The sequence below is a fragment of the Schistocerca nitens genome, chromosome 2, assembly GCF_023898315.1.
Source record: "Schistocerca nitens isolate TAMUIC-IGC-003100 chromosome 2, iqSchNite1.1, whole genome shotgun sequence".
NCBI classification, from domain to species: domain Eukaryota; kingdom Metazoa; phylum Arthropoda; class Insecta; order Orthoptera; family Acrididae; genus Schistocerca; species Schistocerca nitens.
This window is the reverse complement of record NC_064615.1, coordinates 321,148,292-321,169,587: the sequence shown is the minus strand read 5'-3', so window position 1 is coordinate 321,169,587 and position 21,296 is coordinate 321,148,292. Positions and strand designations below refer to the sequence as shown.

General features: G+C 42.1%; 1 protein-coding gene across 1 annotated transcript in view; it reads right to left on the bottom strand.

Moving 5' to 3' along the window:
* LOC126236107 (kinesin-like protein unc-104) overlaps positions 1 to 21,296 on the bottom strand; it is a 387,080-nt gene that overhangs the window by 108,174 nt on the left and 257,610 nt on the right. The window contains exons 17-18 of the mRNA XM_049945175.1: positions 17,986 to 18,164; positions 16,297 to 16,434 (exon numbers count right to left, since the gene is read on the bottom strand). Of these exons, the coding sequence (XP_049801132.1) occupies positions 16,297 to 16,434; positions 17,986 to 18,164 (317 nt within the window). The remainder of the gene's footprint in view (positions 1 to 16,296; positions 16,435 to 17,985; positions 18,165 to 21,296) is intronic.

Below are 21,296 nucleotides of genomic sequence, written 5' to 3'. Positions count from 1 at the left end.
ATCGGCGAGGACCATTCGCAACCGTCTCCATGAAGCTGGGCTACGGTCCCGCACACCGTTAGGCCGTCTTCCGCTCACGCCCCAACATCGTGCAGCCCGCCTCCAGTGGTGTCGCGACAGGCGTGAATGGAGGGACGAATGGAGACGTGTCGTCTTCAGCGATGAGAGTCACTTCTGCCTTGGTGCCAATGATGGTCGTATGCGTGTTTGGCGCCGTGCAGGTGAGCGCCACAATCAGGACTGCATATGACCAAGGCACACAGGGCCAACACCCGGCATCATGGTGTGGGGAGCGATCTCCTACACTGGCCGTACACCACTGGTGATCGTCGAGGGGACACTGAATAGTGCACGGTACATCCAAACCATCATCGAACCCATCATTCTACCATTCCTAAACCGGCAAGGGAACTTGCTGTTCCAACAGGACAATGCACGTCCGCATGTATCCCGTGCCACCCAACGTGCTCTAGAAGGTGTAAGTCAACTACCCTGGCCAGCAAGATCTCCGGATCTGTCCCCCATTGAGCATGTTTGGGACTGGATGAAGCGTCGTCTCACGCGGTCTGCACGTCCAGCACGAACGCTGGTCCAACTGAGGCGCCAGGTGGAAATGGCATGGCAAGCCGTTCCACAGGACTACATCCAGCATCTCTACGATCGTCTCCATGGGAGAATAGCAGCCTGCATTGCTGCGAAAGGTGGATATACACTGTACTAGTGCCGACATTGTGCATGCTCTGTTGCCTGTGTCTATGTGCCTGTGGTTCTGTCAGTGTGATCATGTGATGTATCTGACCCCAGGAATGTGTCAATAAAGTTTCCCCTTCCTGGGACAATGAATTCACGGTGTTCTTATTTCAATTTCCAGGAGTGTATATCTGATTAAAGAAACCAACATCTTGTCTGAGAATTAAAGCTTTTAATCAGAACAGAGTATGTTGTATGATAACTGTATGTTGCAAGTTAAAACTGTGTGCCAGACTGTGATTCACAGTAATTCTCAACAACTAATCTGAGGCTGTGGGCAATCCAAAGTTCCTGTTATATGTTTTCACATGAAAGTGTTGGTCTCATAACACCATGGGAGAACCTCTGAAGAGTTTGGATGGAAAGAAAGGAGCTCATGACACACTAAAGATTTTAGCTTGGCCATGAGGACTGTTTGAATCACATAATTCATAGTGCAGTGTCCATAAAAGGCAACAATCTGAGTGAAAATCTTGGTCTGAGCCACAGTTTTTAGCTTGTTACATACATTTATTTCATCCGTTCCAAAAGATTTTTTTTATTTTCAAATTATCTAGATTCTGGGTTACGGCACAGAAAGGCTAGAAAATAGGACAATAAGAAGCTACCTGAGTGGTGAAAATGAAAGGGTTTGTGAAAAACAGCGAAAATGAAAGCATTTCAAGTGTAACTTTTATTACATTTTCCAATTTATAACGAGATATGTTAGTGACCTATAAATGGTTATGTCTTCTTAAATAAATGGGTAAATTTCATTTATCTTGGATAAATGTTGTAAATTCAGAATATGACAGTCAAGTATGCTAGTTAGAACTGTGAGACAAGAGGAGCACCATCCAGCAATGGCTGCAACAATCAACTGCAACATGACTGCCAAATTAATAACAGGAAATCTTTAGTTTCCTGAACTTTATAAATATTAGATTTTTCACCTTTTTTAATCTACATTCTGAAATGACCCTTACTTCTCTTAGCTACATTTTCTGCTTGTCCTGCTACATTTTAATTCCACAGTCAAACTTGAAGACCTTCTAAACTAAAGGACTTTACAAGGCCACAGGAAATGTTCACATAATTTATTCTCTTTTTAATTCTAGTATTAAAAGTATTAAAAATGGCCTTCATTATAGAGGAATATCTTAGAAGTCAAACAATTAATTGGTTAACACATTACTGTCAGAACAGTGCGCCTATAAGGTATACTACTTTCTCTAAAATAATTGAGAAGAATGTAAGGAATTATACAGACATGTTCTTCTCCTCTCTTATGAATGGGTAGAATCATTACATAGTGTACAGTTGTTTTATTTTAATAATACTTCAGACTGTCTTTCTATTTGGTATTTATATTGTATGCATATTGTCTTCCATTTGGTATTTATATTTTGCAGTACATTAGTTATTTATGAGAGCATTCTGAAAAGTAAGGCCTCTGAATTTTTTATGTGAAAACTATTAGCTTTTTAGATGAAACAAACTTTATTAATATTCTACACCTTTGTTCTTCATGTCTATTTTTTTTTATCATCATAGTCAGCCTGGCAGGGAACACATTTCCCCAATGGGAAACCAGTTTGTTGATACTGTCACCTCTGCTTGTACTGATTCATCATTATCAAGTCCTAGAAAGTGTTCCTTAAGTATTGGAAACAGATGAAACTCAGATGGAGAATAAACAATGACAGTGAACCCACGGAGTTAGACCATTGCAGATGTCGCAGCACTTGTGTGGTCTGGTATTGTCTTGCTGAAGGGAAGGGTACTCTTCAAATTCAGGCTTTCAGTTTTCTGGTGGATTACAGCACACTGTTTCTCTTGTACCAACATAGTTACATTTACACCTCCATGTTACATGTTACAATTTTGAGCCCTCTAGAGGCAGATGGTTGTAACTTGCATCAGTTAAGCACGGAAATCAACCAATATGCATCACATGTAATACCTCAACCGATATCGAAAACAGCATACAAAATTTGGAGGCATTACTTTCCAGTACACAGTTATATTTATTTATCAGGACCATGTGAGCGAAAAGCTACTTGGTCATGAAATGAGTTAGTACGAAATTTACCAAGTAGAAAATTTATAAACAAAGAATTGGACTATAAACAAAACATGACAAATAGGGAGTATATGAATAAATAACACATTACAGAGAAAAATTATGAACTATTGTGAGGAATTCACATGCAGAATAGAAGGAGTGTACCAGCGGAAAACTTTCAATTTGAATTTTAATACTTGTGGTTCACCACTTGACTTTTTCAGTTTTGCTGCAAGCCTATTGAAAATAAAACCTGCTGTGTAGTGTGCACTTTTCTGTAGAATACTTAAAGAAGTGTTAGCCAAGTGTATAATGCTGTTTCATCCAGTATTCACAAAACAAATGTTGCAGTTGCTTCCAAATGAATCAGTACTGTCAATGACAAATCCCACGATGGAATATATGTACAGAGGGAGTACAGTTAGAATTCTGAGATACCTGAACAGCAATCTACGCGAAGTTCACAAACTGACAGCGGGCTAAGAATATTCTCAATGAGTGCACAGAGTTGTTCCATAATATAACACCATATCATAAGTAGAGCATTTTCACTTGCTGTGTAGTGCAGCTACCATTATATTGGCATATCTGTGAGAATATATGGAGGAGTATTGCAGCAGCCACTTCTAACCGGTGGGCGTAGGGTGTTACGATTTCGATTATAGTGACCAAGCTGTTGAATTATTGCAATATGAGCCAAGCTTGCTTCATGAAACTTGCCAGTGCAGTGGTAATGTGCAGCTCTTGCAGTACAGGCAAAGGAATTCCTCCACCAGTGTTTTTCCGGGAAAATGACTAGAAGTAGTGCATTGGCATAACACGTGCACTGCTATCTTGTATAAATAGCTGTCATTTTTGTAGCAGTTTCATTTGCAACCCAGCGGATCTACCAGAATGTGGAGGCTATGCCAGGTGAGAGGACCACATGGAGCCACCAGCAGCAGTCACAAGTCTCTGGCACAGTACCAGCTTTCAGCACTACATCCGGCCTCCAAACTTAGTGCCACAGTGCAGTGGACCTCCAGGCTCACTCCATCAGCAGCAGGTCACATCCCCACTGCAACAGCCATCTTCTGCCACTGTGGTAGACACACCTCCATGCTACATAGCAAAGGCTGCCATAATGGAGTCATCCACCATAGAGATGGCTACAACACCAAGATTGTCAACCATCTTTGTGCACTGCTCATGCCAGGTGTCTGCAGCACAGCTCACACAGAGGGGCTCCATGCCAGGTGTTGAGCACAGGTGTCAGCAAAAGCTGGATGCACGCATGAAGTGGGGGCACGGTCACTAGTCAATACCGATGCAGCACTAATGTACGAGCAAACAATGAAGTATTAATTTTCATAGTCAAACAATGGAAAATCCAGGATGGACTCATAAACTTGACAGTCACATCTTTCTGAGCCTCCAACGGCCCTCTAGCCCTCCTTAATCTTCTGCTCCCTACTATCCTAACATCACAGCTACCCCTCCAATGATGGTGTTGGCTGTATTTGGCAGCAGAAGTGATGGCACTGTCTTCAGCGCGTAGCAGATGGTTCGTCATCCGTGCAGCATGATATCCTGACCATAACCTGCTGTGTCAATCAACACAGTGTAGTTTGTGAGAGAACTGTTAATTGTTTTTGCTGTGTACGACAGGCGTGGGATCTACGAAGGGTTGTTACCAAGGCTTGAGGCTTACTTTGTTTAGGGGAGAAGAACCGACTGATCTGTCGGAATTTAGGGGTAGCTACTAGGAGCACGGAGCCTGTTAGATATTCTCGGAGTAATCTGCTTGGGCACTGTGGGCTGAGTCAGTAACTGTAACGTGTTTTATTTGCCATCACTACAAGCATATTGGGAGGCAACTTAGGAAATCTAGACAGTCGATAAAGTGGGATAAAATGTAATTTGTTGCTTATTTTTTCTGTTTTTGAGTTGTTGCATATTTATACTGTGTATTGTGTGTTAATGAGGGGTAATGGTGTTGCAATGGAAGAGTCAGAAATGTGGGGTGTTTTGGAGCCAGAGGCAGTGCATTTGTTGGGGCAAATTGCAGTTAAGGATGAACAAACAGAATTGCACCAGACACCAGATCATGAGGTAGATCCAACTGCCACTAGTCTAATTATTCCCTTTCTTTGAAGGTAATCTGAGGATATGGGATGATTTGTGGAGGACCCCACAAGATTGGTGGGTATGGATGGTTGGTCGGTTAGTCAGTTATGGTGGTAAATTTGAACAAAAACATTGAGGAACGTGGAGACATTCAAGCACTTGAAGTGGGGGCTCCTGCAGAGGTACAAGAAGCAGGACATGCAAGGTTTTTTCACAAACAATTGTTTATTGTTATGAAAAGGCATGGGGAAGCCATATAGGATTTTTCTGACCCAATATGAGTTGGGGGAGACTGATGAAGCAAATAATATTTTGGCAGGAAGCCACGCAAAGGGCACTCCTGAGACTCTTACCACTGACACCACGTATTCATAATTAAAGCGAGATGGCCAATGCTCTCTTCAGTGCATATGCACACCAGGCTTGAAATCTTGTGGGAATCAGCAAAATGCTGCGAGTAACAAGGATAATGGGCAAGGGGCATTACATTATTTGTGTGTCAATACCATCAGGAAACCGTTTTGTGTTGAGTTGGGGGAGGATGATAAAGTAAATAATATTTTGTGCAGGAAGCCATGCAAAGAGCAATCCTAAGAGGCTTACCAGTGACACCACAGATACACAATTAAAGTGAGATGGCCAATGCTCTCTTCAGTGCATATGCACACCAGGCTTGAACTCTTGAGGGAATCGGCAAGATGTTGAGAGTAACAAGGATAATGGGGAAGGGGCATTACATTATTTGTGTGTGGATAAATTGAAAATTTGGGTCTGATGGGAGGCATGCTTGGGTAGTCAGTGCAGTTGCAATGACCACTGTGTCCAAATGGCATAGTTGTCAAAGTATCTGCCTAGTAAGCAGAAGATCCACGTTCAAATCCTGGTCTGGCACAACTTTTCAACTTTCCTCATTGATTTGAATCAATGCCCACTCACAGGCAATATCTGTAATTCATTTACATCTTAAATCATAATAGCTGCTGGATCAAAATGGTGTCTCTTCTTTCAGACGTGTCTGAAAGGACTGTCAGCACATAAAATAATATAGGAAATTTGTAAGGAGGTTCCCCAATATAATACGACCACTCACACAGCTGTTGAAAAAAGGTGCAAAATTTTTGGGGACAAAGAAGTGTCAGAGTGCGTTTGAAGAGTTGAAAAAAGTTTAAATGTCAAGTCCAGTATTGATTTTTCCAGATTTTCAGATAGAGTTTATACTATCTTGTGATGCATGCTTTGCTGTGTGTCCCAAATCAAGAGGTCAATGGTAAGGAAAATCATGTGGCTTTCAGCACTGAGATAATAGATCAGAGGAAAACTATTCAGCCACCAAGAAAGAGATGTTTAGCCTCATATATGGAGTCACGTATTTTTTATGTTACCATTATAAGAAAAATTTAAAGTAGTGACCAACCATGCCACTCTGAAATAGTAATTAGAGTAGAAAGACCTGTCCATCAGACTACCAAGATTGACGTTGTTAAGAATCAGTGGGTTTGGCTATGAAGTGATGCACAAGCCAGAAAAACCCATGGAAATGTAGATGCTGCGAACAGAAAAGTAGCAATACTACAGGTACTTTATCAAGGCACTGCTGAAAGACAAGCAGCCCAGAATGCTGATAGGGACTGAAAACTGCACAAAATTCAGCTGCAGTTCAGCATGTGTGATGGTCTGTTGTCGTAGGTAATTAGGTTAGGGTCGTGTGTAGTATCACCAGCGATGTTGAATGAGAAAGTCCAGAGAAGGGCACATGATCATGTGTTGTCTGGCCATGGACAGTGCTGAGCAACAAACCAAAGACTGGCTGACAGATATTGATGGAAGGAAAGGAAGGGAGATGTGGATCAGTACATGAGGAATTGTGTGCAGTGTATGTAGCATGCATACTTCGGCCATCAGTGAATACCATTACAGAGACTGCCAGAAGCATCAAAGCTCTTTGAAATGATTGATGTGGATGTGTTAGGAGTGTTTAACCGGATACCAGCAGGAAACTGTTTTGTGTTGACAATAATACATCACTTTTCTCAGTATGTGGAGATGAATGCTATGCCAAATTACCAAGTAGTTACAGTCACACAAGCAGCTTACCACATTACAAAGTAGGGCAGTGGGTAATTTTGTTTGGTCCTTACATGCTGAAGGGTAAGACTAAGAAATTCGTAAAGAGGTACTGAAGACTTCACGACGTGGTTGAGACTATGTCACCAGTCAACATTAGGCTGCAATTGCTGACTTGGCCAAGAATAGTACATGTTGGGTGCCTGTGATCATTCTGTGGTGCTTTGGATGCAATATGAAGGGTAGTAAGACAGAGCCTGAGAAAGATGCAAAAAGGGATAGACGTAAGAAGGTGGATGGACCTGCATGAAAGGCACCATATGCACTAAGGTCAAGGAATTGACAGAGGTATTTTTACAGTGTTACTGATGAATATTTAAGGTATTATGTGTGAGGTGTCAGGTTATAAAATACTAAGAGTTGACGAATGAATTTTTGTGACAGACAAAGGGTTCTTCTGATTTTCTTTGTATGTAGGTGCTCATGGGTGGCAGCAGTCTCCTGAGGAGCAGGGAGGATTGTGGTAGCCCCTGTCCTCGGGTTGCTATACATCAGGGGCGAGGGTGGGGAGGTTGCTAGTCATGCCAGTGCTGAATGTCTTTGCCCAGAAAGGAGTGAGGCTGCTATGGAATCAGCACATGGAGGAAGGAGTTCTTACTGCCAACATGGTAGTTATCAGCCACCATATCAAGTTTAGTTTTTAAGGCATGGAAATGGGCTTCAACAGGTAGGCATAAGGAAGTTCATAAAAGTGAGACATGAGGTGTGTTGTTGAGACTGGGTATAACGTGCTGTCGACATCGAGGTCATTAGAGGCAGAGCACAAGCCCAGATTGTGTCAAGGATGGGGAAGGAAATTGGCCATGCCATTTCAAGGGAACCATCCCGGCATTTGCCTGGAGCGATTTAGGGAAATCACGGAAAACCTAAATCTGGATGGATGGACATGGGTTTGAACTGTTGTCCTCCTGAATGCGAATTCAGTGGATCTCTCATGAGGGGGACAGACATGTGGTGATGACGGAGGAGGAACTGCAACATTGTTGGAGGGAGAAAGTGTCCAGCTCAATTGATTCAAACTGGCACAAATGCATACACTGTGCAGCTATTCATGGGCAGAATGGAAGGACAGTGTTGTTCAAGGGACAGTGTGGAACCTAAACCTTATTTTCAGCAAGTGGGGCAACAATGGATTTATTCTGTATGTGATAATGTGGTACTGGTGGTGAGTTATTACAAGTGTGGAAGGCTCATAGAAGCAAGCTGGATGGATCTGAGGGGAAGTGGGTTGTTGATTAATGGGACAGCATGTGACACAACACGGCCAACCTTCCATCCATCAGCCATGGTTTTGACAGTTAGCCAGCTGAAAGTAACACAGTCACAGTTTTCTAAGAGGTTCTCCCATAGCAGAATATGACCATCCTGATCAACACAATGAAACTGGACCTGATCCATCCCCTGAAACAATTAATAGTTGTCCAGAAGGGTGGATTTCAGGCAAACAGTTGATGCAGTATGTTGAGCAATTTAGGGAAGGACAATGACGAGTACCACGATCTTGAGCATTGCAGTACCTAATGCCACAGTGGATCCAACCCTGCTGTCCATAGCCTACATCTGTCCAAGGCAGGGTGCCATCCATCAACCTGATGCATCAGTAGTACAGGTTCTGGTCGAATGGATCCTCACAGCACAAAAGTGAGTGAATGTGGAATAATGAAGAGTCACTATTGATGATAAATGTATTTCCTAGGGTTTAAGAGGTAGGAGGCCACAGAATGAGTTAGGTATGTTTGCAAAGAGAATTGTGAAGGGCACAGGACTGGCAGGATGTAGAAGTATAAAGGCACGATGTGACGTGCATTCCAAAGGAACAAATGGTCTGTTCAGTGGGGTAGGAATAAGCAACTGAGACGTGTAAGAGGAAATCTAGCAAATAAGGTTTGTAAGGTCAAATGCTGTCTTCGAACCTGTGGGTTGGGTCACTAGATACTCACAACAGAAACTTGTGCTGTACATGTGATATGCTGTTGTAGGTCAGTCTTAAGTGAAACCCAACAAGCCAGGTCTTTCTGTCGAGAGGGGTAGTGTAATGCTGCAACCATTGTATGGGCAAATCTGTGAGAATATTGCAGCAGCTGCTTGTAGCCAGTGAGCACACACTGTTGTCATTTCGGCTATAGTAACCTAGCTACTGAATTATTGTGTAATGGGCCAGGATTGCTTGGTGAAACCTGTCATATCAGTAGTAATGGACAGTTCTTGCAGTACAGGCAACAGGATTTCTCCAGCAGCAGGATTCAGTACACTATTTCTGAGAATGTGACAAAAAGTGGCACAATGGTGTTACAGGTGTTCTGCTGTCTTGTACAAACAGCTGTTATTTATGCAGCAGTTTCATTATCCACAACCTAGCAGTTTTACCAGGGATGGGGGCTACGATAGTAGAGGGGACGACATTGAGCCACCAGCAGCAGTCATGAGTTTGAGTCTCTATAGCAGTACCAGCTTCCAGCACTAAGCTAGGTCTCTGGACTCAGTGCCACAGCACAGTGGGCTTTCTGGGCTCACTCCAGCAGCAGCAAGACTCCTGTGGGGCAGTGAGTATCATCCCAGGCATGGTGGATGTCTTCTGCCACTGCGGTGGGCAGGCCTTCACACTATGCACCAACAGCCGCCGGGATGTAGTCGTCCACCACAGAGCTGGCTACCGAAGCAAGGTTGCCTACTGTCTTCATGCGCCACTGACACCAGGTGTTTGTGGCATGACTCACACAATGGGGTCATGTGCCAGTTGCTGAGAACGGGCGTCACCAAAGCTGGATGTGCACATGTTGCAGCCAGCTGACTGGACAGTAGATGACATCTCACGGGCCACCTGACCATCTTTCCGTGGAATGGTTACTACCCCATGCTAATAAAATAGTGACACCCACATCTTTCTGGCCCTCCACCAGCCTGCTATTCCACCTCAACCCTCCACTGCCTGCCATCCTGTCATTGTAGCAACCCTTCCACCAACTGGGTTGGCTATAATTGATTTCAGAAACTCCATGTTAAATAGGTTTTCTTTTGTTGGTACAATGTGCTTTAGTTGTAGATACTACAATTTTTTCTTCTCTTTTCATCAGACACTTTCTTGCATTAAGGAAAACTAGAATAACATTTAAACTATCATCTACAGTATCTTTGAATTAATTTTTTCCCTTGCTCTTCTTGTAAAATGTCAACTGAACTTTTGTTTATAATTTTAAATTTTTACATCAGATTAAAATGTATCAAAACCTGAACCTCCACCTTGCCTCCATATGAAATACCCAACCATCTGATCAGTCTTCACAAGTCTATATCTGCAAGCACTTCCCTCCTGATTCTCTCACCTGTACAGAGGCACTAATGCATATACACTCCTGGAAATGGAAAAAAGAACACATTGACACCGGTGTGTCAGACCCACCATACTTGCTCCGGACACTGCGAGAGGGCTGTACAAGCGATGATCACACGCACGGCACAGCGGACACACCAGGAACCGCGGTGTTGGCCGTCGAATGGCGCTAGCTGCGCAGCATTTGTGCACCGCCGCCGTCAGTGTCAGCCAGTTTGCCGTGGCATACGGAGCTCCATCGCAGTCTTTAACACTGGTAGCATGCCGCGACAGCATGGACGTGAACCGTATGTGCAGCTGACGGACTTTGAGCGAGGGCGTATAGTGGGCATGCGGCAGGCCGGGTGGACGTACCGCCGAATTGCTCAACACGTGGGGCGTGAGGTCTCCACAGTACATCAATGTTGTCGCCAGTGGTCGGCGGAAGGTGCACGTGCCCGTCGACCTGGGACCGGACCGCAGCGACGCACGGATGCACGCCAAGACCGTAGGATCCTACGCAGTGCCGTAGGGGACCGCACCGCCACTTCCCAGCAAATTAGGGACACTGTTGCTCCTGGGGTATCGGCGAGGACCATTCGCAACCGTCTCCATGAAGCTGGGCTACGGTCCTGCACACTGTTAGGCCGTCTTCCGCTCACGCCCCAACATCGTGCAGCCCGCCTCCAGTGGTGTCGCGACAGGCGTGAATGGAGGGACGAATGGAGACGTGTCGTCTTCAGCGATGAGAGTCGCTTCTGCCTTGGTGCCAATGATGGTCGTATGCGTGTTTGGCGCCGTGCAGGTGAGCGCCACAATCAGGACTGCATACGACCGAGGCACACAGGGCCAACACCCGGCATCATGGTGTGGGGAGCGATCTCCTACACTGACCGTACACCACTGGTGATCGTCGAGGGGACACTGAATAGTGCACGGTACATCCAAACCGTCATCGAACCCATCGTTCTACCATTCCTAGACCGGCAAGGGAACTTGCTGTTCCAACAGGACAATGCACGTCCGCATGTATCCCGTGCCACCCAACGTGCTCTAGAAGGTGTAAGTCAACTACCCTGGCCAGCAAGATCTCCGGATCTGTCCCCCATTGAGCATGTTTGGGACTGGATGAAGCGTCGTCTCACGCGGTCTGCACGTCCAGCACGAACGCTGGTCCAACTGAGGCGCCAGGTGGAAATGGCATGGCAAGCCGTTCCACAGGACTACATCCAGCATCTCTACGATCGTCTCCATGGGAGAATAGCAGCCTGCATTGCTGCAAAAGGTGGATATACACTGTACTAGTGCCGACATTGTGCATGCTCTGTTGCCTGTGTCTATGTGCCTGTGGTTCTGTCAGTGTGATCATGTGATGTATCTGACCCCAGGAATGTGTCAATAAAGTTTCCCCTTCCTGGGACAATGAATTCACGGTGTTCTTATTTCAATTTCCAGGAGTGTATTATAAGATTAGATCTGGTTCATTTCAGAACACACTCCTCTGGATAGTGAATTTGGATTTATTCAACTCATAAGATACATATGCTAATCATTTAATTGCAGTATAGGAGATACATCAAAATATGGTTAATACAATTTCACTGATACAAAGCTACAGTTAAAATGGAAAATCCAGGATGGAATGTAACAATATTATGAAAAGGATAGTTGCTATTCAACATACAGTGGCCGATGCTGCGTCACAGATGGCACCACTAAAAGACTGTCAGAAAGTGAGCTTTTGGCCAACAAGGCCTTCATTGCAAGTAGACAAAAACACACACACACACACACACACACACACACACACACACACACACACACACACACACACACACACCACAGTCTCTGACTGTAGGGACCAGACTGCGAGCAGAAGTGCATGGTGGGAGAAGCAACCAGGTGGTGTGGATGAGGAGGAGGCTGGGGCGGGGAGGGGGAGGGATAGCAGGGTATGGGTGGCAGATGGTAAAGCACTGCTTGTGGGAGCCTACAGGGATAAGGTGAAGAGAGGGTAGGGCAATTAGGGACATTTGGGGGGTTAGACTGAGGGTGGAAGGGAGGAATGGGGGGCAGCAGGAAAGGAGAGAAGTAAAAAGACTGTGGGTGTTAGTGGAATAGACGATTGTCTAGTGCTGGAATGGGAACAGGAAAGGGGCTGGATGGATAAGGGCAAAACTAACAAAGATTGAGACCAGGAGGTTAACGGGAATGTAGACTATATTGCAGGGTGAGTTCCCACTTGGGCAGTTCAGAAAAGCTGATTTTGGTGGGGAGAATCCAAGTGGCACAGGCTGTGAACCTGTCATTGAAATGAACATTGTGTTGGGCAGCGTGCTCAGCAGTGGGGAGGTCCAGCTGTTTCTTGGCCACAGTACATCGGAGGCCATTCATGTGAACAGACAGTTTGTTGGCTGTCATGCCCATACAGAATGGGCGGAGTGGTTGCAGCTCAGCTCGTAGATCACATGACTGTTTTCACAGGTATCCCTGCCTTTGATGGGATAGGTGATGTTTGTGACCAGACTGGAGTCTGTGGTGGTGGAAGGATGTATGGGACAGGTCTTGCATCTAGGTCTATTATAGAGATATGAGCCATCAGGCAAGGGATTGAGAGCAAGGGTTGTGTATGGATGGATGAGGATGTGTAAGTTCAATGAGCAGTGGGGAGGGTGATTATGGTCTGTGAAGGCCTCAGTGAGACCCAGTTTTGTACAAAAACAGATCTCCCATGCCGTATCTCTCCAGTCACCCACCACTTCCTGAAGTCTCACTGTTCAGCAACAGAGGAGCATTCCTCTTCTGACTCAGTACCACCCAGGACTGGAACAACTGAATTATATTCTACGCCAGAGTTTCGACTACCTCTCGCTATGCCCTAAAATGAGGAACATCCAACCCACGATCTTTCCCACCCCTCCCACAGTGGTATTCTGCCGCCCACTGAATCTATACAATATCCTTGTCCATCCCTACACAACCTCTGCTCCCAACCCCTTGCTTCATGGCTCGTATTCCTGTAGTAGACCTAGATGCAAGACCTGTCTCACACATCCTCCCACCACCACCTACTCTAGTCCAGTCACAAGCATAACCTATCCCATAAAACGCAGGGCTACCTGTGAAACCAGATATGTGACCTACAAGCTAAGATGCAACCACTGTGCTTTGTTCTGCCCCCTGTGGGCATGACAACCAATAAGCTGTCTGTCTGCATGAATGGCCACCGTCATACTGTGGCCAAGAAACAGCTGGACCACCCCATTGCTGAGCACGCTCCCCAACACATTGTTCTTCATTTCAATGACAGCTTCACAGCCTGTGCCATCTAGATTCTCCCTACCAACATCAGCATTTCTCAACTGCACACTTGGAAACTCTCCCTGCAATATATCCTACATTCCCGTAAACCTCCTGGTCTCAATCTTAGTTAGTCTTGTCCTTATCTATCCAGCCCCCTTCCTTTTCCCATTCTGGCACTACGTAGCCCTCTATTCCACCAACACAAAAGCATCCTCAATCTTTTTACTTCTCTCCTCTTCTGCTCCCCCCACCCCTCCGCCCTCTGTGTAATGTTCCGACTGCACCTAACTGCCCTAACCTCTCTCCACCTTGTCTCTGTAAGCTTCCACAATTAGCACTTTCCTGTCCCCCACTCCTACCCTGCTATCCCTCCCCCCTCCCTGCCCCAGCCTCCTCCTTACCCCCACCACCCAGTTGCTTCCCCCACCATGCACTGCTGCTCACAGTCTGGCCCCTACAGCCAGAGACTGTGGTTGTGTGTGTGAATTGTATCAATTGCATGTGCGCGTGTGAAGTGTGTGTGTTTTTTGTCTGTTTGCAACTAAGGCCTTGTTGTCCGAAAGCTCACTCTCTGACAGTCTTTTAGTTGTGCCCATCTGCAACTCAGCATCTCCGCTATATTGTGAGTTGTTGTAAAGCTACAGTTAATAAGCTGGAGTTATATTTAAACATTAATGAAACTTTTTGTGAAAAGATACCTTTTACATATTCACATAATAGGACAATTTATAAACTACATCCTGCTCAAATCAAACAATGGAAAATCCAGGGTGCTCAAATATTCAGTTCATAATTCCTGAAATCTTCAGCTGATTAGTAGCATCACTGAAGCAGAACATGCAGCTTTCTTTTCAGTGAATCTTAGTTCATACCCAAAATTTCTTGGCTTTTAATTTGTTATAAATTTTCATTCTCATGTACTGGGAGTCTGAGCAAGTTTAAATAATGAACAGGGAGGACATTTTTCTTTTTTTTTTAAATTTCTTGTATTATAAGTGTGAACAAGCAGTTCTCCTTGTATAATTCTAAATTGGTATGCAAACAATTGATAATTTAATAGATATATAGGGAGGGTACTGTTAACAATTTCAGATTTTTAAAGAATGAGCAACATGATTTTCTTGGACGCACAACAAGCATCTAATTTTTCTTTTCCGTAAATTCAGTATGTACATTAAGTTGCTTGAATTTCACCAAAAAACAATACCATACCTTATAACTGGCTGGAAATAGCAATGGTATGCAATTTTCCTTGTGTCTATGTCAGTGGCATTTACCAATATTTTCACTGCAAATGCAAAGCTATATAATTTGTTTACTAGGTACCCCACACGTTTGCTCCAATTTAAATTCTTGTCTAGATTTAATGCTAAAAAATTCACAGAATCCACTTCTTCTAGATTTTGATTTTTGTGGTTTATTTTAATTTCCTGGTGTGTTGACTGTTTTGATTTAAGCTGGATCACATGGGTTTTTGGGACGTTCAGGGTTAATCCACTGAGATGAAGCCATGTTTGTAAATGACCTATTGTATTGATGATGCACACAGGGATAGTTTCTGGCTCACAATCCTCTATTAATACAGATGTGTCATCTGCAAATAAAACTGATGTGGCAGTTATACTGATTGACAGATCATTATGTAGAACTGAAACAATATAGGTTCTAAGATAGAACCTTGAGAGACACCTTGTGTTACTGTCTTCTATTTGATAGAATAATTTGCTGTGCAGAGACAACCACTCTTTTATTTCATTCTGCATTTATGAATTTCTTTCTCTTTTGTTAGCTAAATTTATTTACATTTTGTCAGTACTTCCCATACTGACTTGCTTGTTACACAGACTACGTAAGAACATGAGCTCAGCTGCAGCTGTAGGAATATCTACTGAATGCTTTAAATAGCAACCAAATAATCCAAAAAATTAACCTGGCCCCATGTCCCCTTTAGACCATTTTTCTGTGTTGCTTGTGGCACACATCTGAAATATTAGTAATAAATTTTCTATATAGAAACTTATTTTCATAGATCTTTATATAGAAATGACCCTTAAAGTTTATTAGATGATAAACTTACACAAAATTTTGTCAGAAACGTTGATAAATAAAGAATTTATCTTACAAATATGCTTGGTGATTCATAAAAGCATTTATTTACTGCAAGTTCATGCTAGTCAGGGCATCAAAGCATGCAAACTCACAACGCCCATTGCCTATCTGAACAGTGTGGATTCTTTATTTGCAAACATTTCATTGTTCAGTTTAGGAAAAAACACAAGCAAATGTTCTTCACAGCAAACACACTGAGATTTTGAGAAGAAGACTTTAAATATTAACACAATAAAAATGTTCAGCAAACATTAAATATGATGAAGACAAAAGCAGTGATTTACACCAGTGAAAATTCACAAAAAGCTCTGTCTAATGTTGTCCTTGGATGAGGCAGAACTAAGTAACAGGTAAGATGAAGAAGAAGAAGTAAAGAAGGAGGAGGAGAAGAACATATTTTACAGAAGGAAAGCATGTATGTGCATATCCAAATATAAAACACCAGCTTCAGTGCACACAAAATGCCATGCCAGGAGCTCAGGGTCGGTGGGCGAAGAGCACATTCAGATCAGCTCACAGGTACATTTATGCTGTAAAGGAGTACACCAACCTCGAAGGCAAAAGATTTGCAAGTGAGAACTTCTGATTAGGACACACAGTGAGACACTGGAAAAAGTCATCCTTCACATCCGGTGTCTCCGGGCTAATATCTTCATTGTAAATATGACGCATGAGTTCCAAGCGATGTCTACAATACAGGAAATGATGCTGTTAATCACAAAAAGTGTCAAATGCACACTGAATAGAAGAACACCTGTACTGCAGACAGAAGTAACACATAAAATTAAATGCATGCTTTAAATGATGATCAACAATGCAGTATCTTTTGCCTTGGAAGTTACTTTTCCTTTTAAAAGCCAAAAAATCACCTCACTTGTAATTTCTGCCACAATAATATTTGACTACAGAATCAATCAATTTCTGCCTCTAACAATTAGATCACTATTATCTTACAACATTATTTTCCATTGTTAATTCCCTCATGCAATTAAATGATTCTATCATTTTTTGGATCTGAAATCATTTTAAAGGAATTACATTGATTTTATATTAAAAAATGTCAACATGAATTTCATACATAATATACAAAATCAGAACACAGTCACAACAAATAAGACATGGAAGAAATGAAAATCTATACAATACGACAGGTAATACCAGAAGAACAAAAAAACAGCACCCCAATATCTACTGTTTGCGCTAGACACAATAGCATGAAGAGCATTCAGTTGAATTCCTCTCTTTAATTTATGAGTATCCATTTTCCATTGGATTTATCTTCCATGATAAAAGCATCTGATTAACAATGCTTCCCTTTCATTCTGTAATCCAGTGCTTGTTCTCCTTTGTTGCAGTTTATCAGGCTGAGTTTCTACTTTCACCATTTGTACATTCTCTTTCTCTGCTTTTTCTTTTCTCTTCTTTGTGCCCCTCTTGTTAGTGCATTCCACCTGCATACCATGTACCAGGGAAAACATGTTATTTAATCCTTACACTTCTCAAACAAAACTTTTACACTTCTAGCCATGTGATTTGAATGTATCATTACCTTGAAAGTTGAAATCTGCTGCTGGGAGTAATGCTTGAGCAACTGAATGAACACTGTGAACTAAAATGGTTTCACAGATCTTAAAAGTTACCATTATTTTCTGTGAATACCAGGGCATGAGCACCCAAACCATCATACAAGTGGAACTTTTGCAAGTGTTTTTGCTCTTCCTTGATGAAAGAACCTTTGGTTTTGAAAGGTAGCTTTTGTCTCTCTCTCTCTCTCTCTTTATCATACTAACACTTGGTAAGTGGAAGTGTTTTCTACACTTGTTTCATAAACTATGAAAAAAGGATTACTTTTTTGCAGTGCGCTCAACATGCAGCACTGTTGGAAGTGCTAGCACAAACAAGTCATTGAAACATCAACATGGTATATTGTGATGGAAGCAATATTCAGTACTTATAGATACATACATGTTTCATAAGTTACCTTAGTAACATTTTTATTTTTTTGGTTGCGATGTGTTCTGACTGAATGAGCCTTTCATTTACTTTCCAGTTCTTAACTTGTCCATCTGCCTTTCATTACGAAACATAATATGGTAACAAAGATTCACATTGAAGTTCATTTTTGTGCAGTTATTATTCACTCAACAGCTGGGTTATTGTTTTATCTTGTGCTAAATTTGGCACTGATATACAGAAACTTGATGCAACAAAGAACAGTGGACCAACAGTACAAATTTACCTCAGCTTCTCCAGTGTCCAGTAATGTGTTGCACCATTCTTGGTATCCTGCACTTCAACAGCAACAATGGTTCGTGGGTAAGGACGCTCATCGTCATCATCATCATCAACAGCTGGTAACAGGTCAGCAGGGAGTGGAGAGTACAGAGTATCTGTCAAAAGTGTGAACTGGAATTGCACCTGCAACAAATTATTATTGATTAGGGTGTGCTGAAGTGACATTTTTTTGGGATCTGCAAATACTATTTCACAAAATAATATAAATAAAACTGCCAGTTGTTTCAAAAAATGTGTTTCATAAGTTATGTTTATGGACCAAAAAACACCCTTGATGTTTTTCAAATATTAATGATATCCTTATTGTGTTTGGAAAGTAGTCAGTGAAACTTATTAGACAGATATAAAAAAGAAAATTTTAGTGCTCTACAGGAAGAAGAAAATATGAGTAGCAAACATATGTTCACCCAAAGAATGGCTATAGTTGATGATAAAGTAGAAGAATGTCATCTTTAATGAGAAAATTACAAGAATATTTTTTAAATGTCTTCTGAATATTCATATTTTCAATATTGCTCAGTGAAGTTCTGGGATTACAGTCAACTGGTCATGCCAGAAGTCTTAATTTTACTACCAATTTTCCTTCTCTTTTGCTATAGAGTAATCACAATATTTGCATGAAATGAAGGGGAATATAAACAACTGTGACTCCATTCAGAACTAATATGACTCCTCCCTTATATGAGTCTAAAGTGTTATAATTAGTTAACTATCTGAGCGAAGAGTTCATCATGGGAAAGACATTAAACTATGGCTAAAAAATTCATTGCACTACACTGTTGTTTACAGGCACCAGTTCTACAGAGATATTTGGAGCTCTACTTTTTTCCTCGTTTATACTTGTTTCATCCTTACTGAAAACAAAAATGAGAAATTTAACAGAGTGTATGGTAAAAAAAAGTAGAATCTTAGAAGACAAGGCAAGTAAAGAGACAACACTAAACTTTTGTAAGATTATGGCAGTATCATTAGACATATATAACACTAAAATCATTGGCCCTCAGCCATTATTAGCAAAGAAAAAAATAAAATTCAGACCCAGAAACACAGTTTATTTGATCGGATACAAACTGCTCAAATAACATTTTGCACCACCTGTGTTTGTGAACATGTGAGGTCTTAAGATTTGAAAGGGTAAGATAATGAAGGGATAAGCCTTATGAAACATTAATAAAAGTAGCATGACATACCCAAAAACCAAAATTAAGGCAGTCGGTTTGAAAGTGCAAATCTATGTGCACACGTGAAATTGAAATATGCTGCTAGGAAAGTCCAATATTGTGTTGTCCCATCCCGATCACTATAACACGATTGGATCCTTCTTGGCACTCTGTCCAGAAGGTTGTCAAGATGTTGGTTGATGTTCAAGCCTGCCCCACTATTCGATGTTGGTTGACGTTCAAGCCTGCCCCACTATTCAACTGTAGCCCTTCACAAATCATCAAGTGTGTGACGAAGGTTCCTGCAACAACATACTGAAAGCTTCAACTTGTCTCAAGCATGCTCGCATGCTCAGTTGGTTCATGTTACCAGATCCTGGAGGCAATTTCATTTAGTCATTTAGTTGACTCATGGCTCCAGGATGCAAGTGTTCACAAGGCGTGTCTGGCACAATCATTTATTACTGTCTTGAAAAATGAACCCATCACTAGAATGTTGACTGTAGGGCTGACAGTAAGTTGGAAGATCCTGTTCCGAAACTGCAAAGCATTCAAATTATTGATAGCTGAAGAGACACTCCAGACATCTGTACGTGATACTGCCTGACTCTCCTGCCTCCTGACACTGGGACTGCATGCTTGGGCTGTGCATTGATACCTAGATGCTTCCCATACACTTTTATGACAATCATCAGGCATCATGCAAATCCTGCACTTTTTGGTGAAGAGGATTCGACTCCATTGATCCAGGTTCCATCCCTAGTGTTATCTTGCCTATCTTATCTGCATACCCTGGTGCTGAGGGGCTTGTACTGCTGTTTGTAATGTGTGCCTTTGGGCCAAATTGATCGTGTGTAGGTGGTTGTATACTATATATATCAACAGACCCCTCCCATGGCAGTGTGTAGTTCTGTTGCATTCCCTTCATGGTACTTATGAGCCATAAGTTGTCGATAGCGATCACCAGTTAATGTTGTTGACTGTGGACAAAGAAAGAGGCATATCTTCAATGTTTAGCGTGTCATAATATCAGTTGAATTTTCCAGTATCTTCACTGTAGTACACTTATATGGCAGCAAACTTATCAAGATGCTATAAAGTGACAAAGTGTGTACAATCCAAAGTCAAAATGATTTTATGAGGCACGTCAATAGACTGAACAGTTGCCAAAAGCTGGTTTACCCCATCCACAACTGAGATATTGTACGCTCTACTGAACTATACTTAGAATGCAGGTTTACCTTAACCTCCACTCAATATACAGGTGACTGTATGTATCCATTTTCTGGGGTCAAAAGAGCACTCTTAAAGAGATTAATGGGGAGAGGGTGGGGGGAAGAGCTAAAAAAGACCTATAAAAGTCATGTGGGTAATGGAAAACTTTTTTTTGACCACATTAGATGTAATGAGGAGAGATAGAACATGTTAAATATTTTCTCTTTTCTCTGCTAAAAAAGGAACTCTTTGTTTCAGAAGATAGAAATGCTGTTATTTATTTTCACATGTTTCTGAATTGGGAGTTGTGCCTTTGATGATGATGATGATGATGATGATGATACGGCGGTGTGAGTGCACGACAGCACGGTCTTGTGCCTTCTGGAGGTAAATATGGACAGCCGATCCATCTCTGCTCTCTGTACATCCTGCAGGCAATTATGTTTGTGAAACTAAATTCAGAACATAATGCAATGTACATCACTACAGCAAATGAGGAAGGGAAAACTTAAAACAGAATCACAGGTAATAAACTGCAGTCCACATTCAATAGGGATGATTTTTTGAACAGACTACCATCTGATTCTAAGATAGCTAATTTCAATATCTTAAACAATAAAGTGTAGAATTTAGTAATAAAGAAATGTTGTTAATCAGTAAAAGATTTCAAATTGTAGTGTCTGACTGAAGAAAAATCATTTATACCTACAGCCTAAAATCATGTTACGTCACCAGTAGTAGATGTCACATGCAGAACAGTCTTGTGATGCTTTCCTTTTTTTTTTTTTATCTAGATCAATGTAAAGTGCAGACACTTTAATGTGGAATTGGTCACAGGGAGAAGAAAATGAGAACATAAACTACCACGGAGAGACAAGCT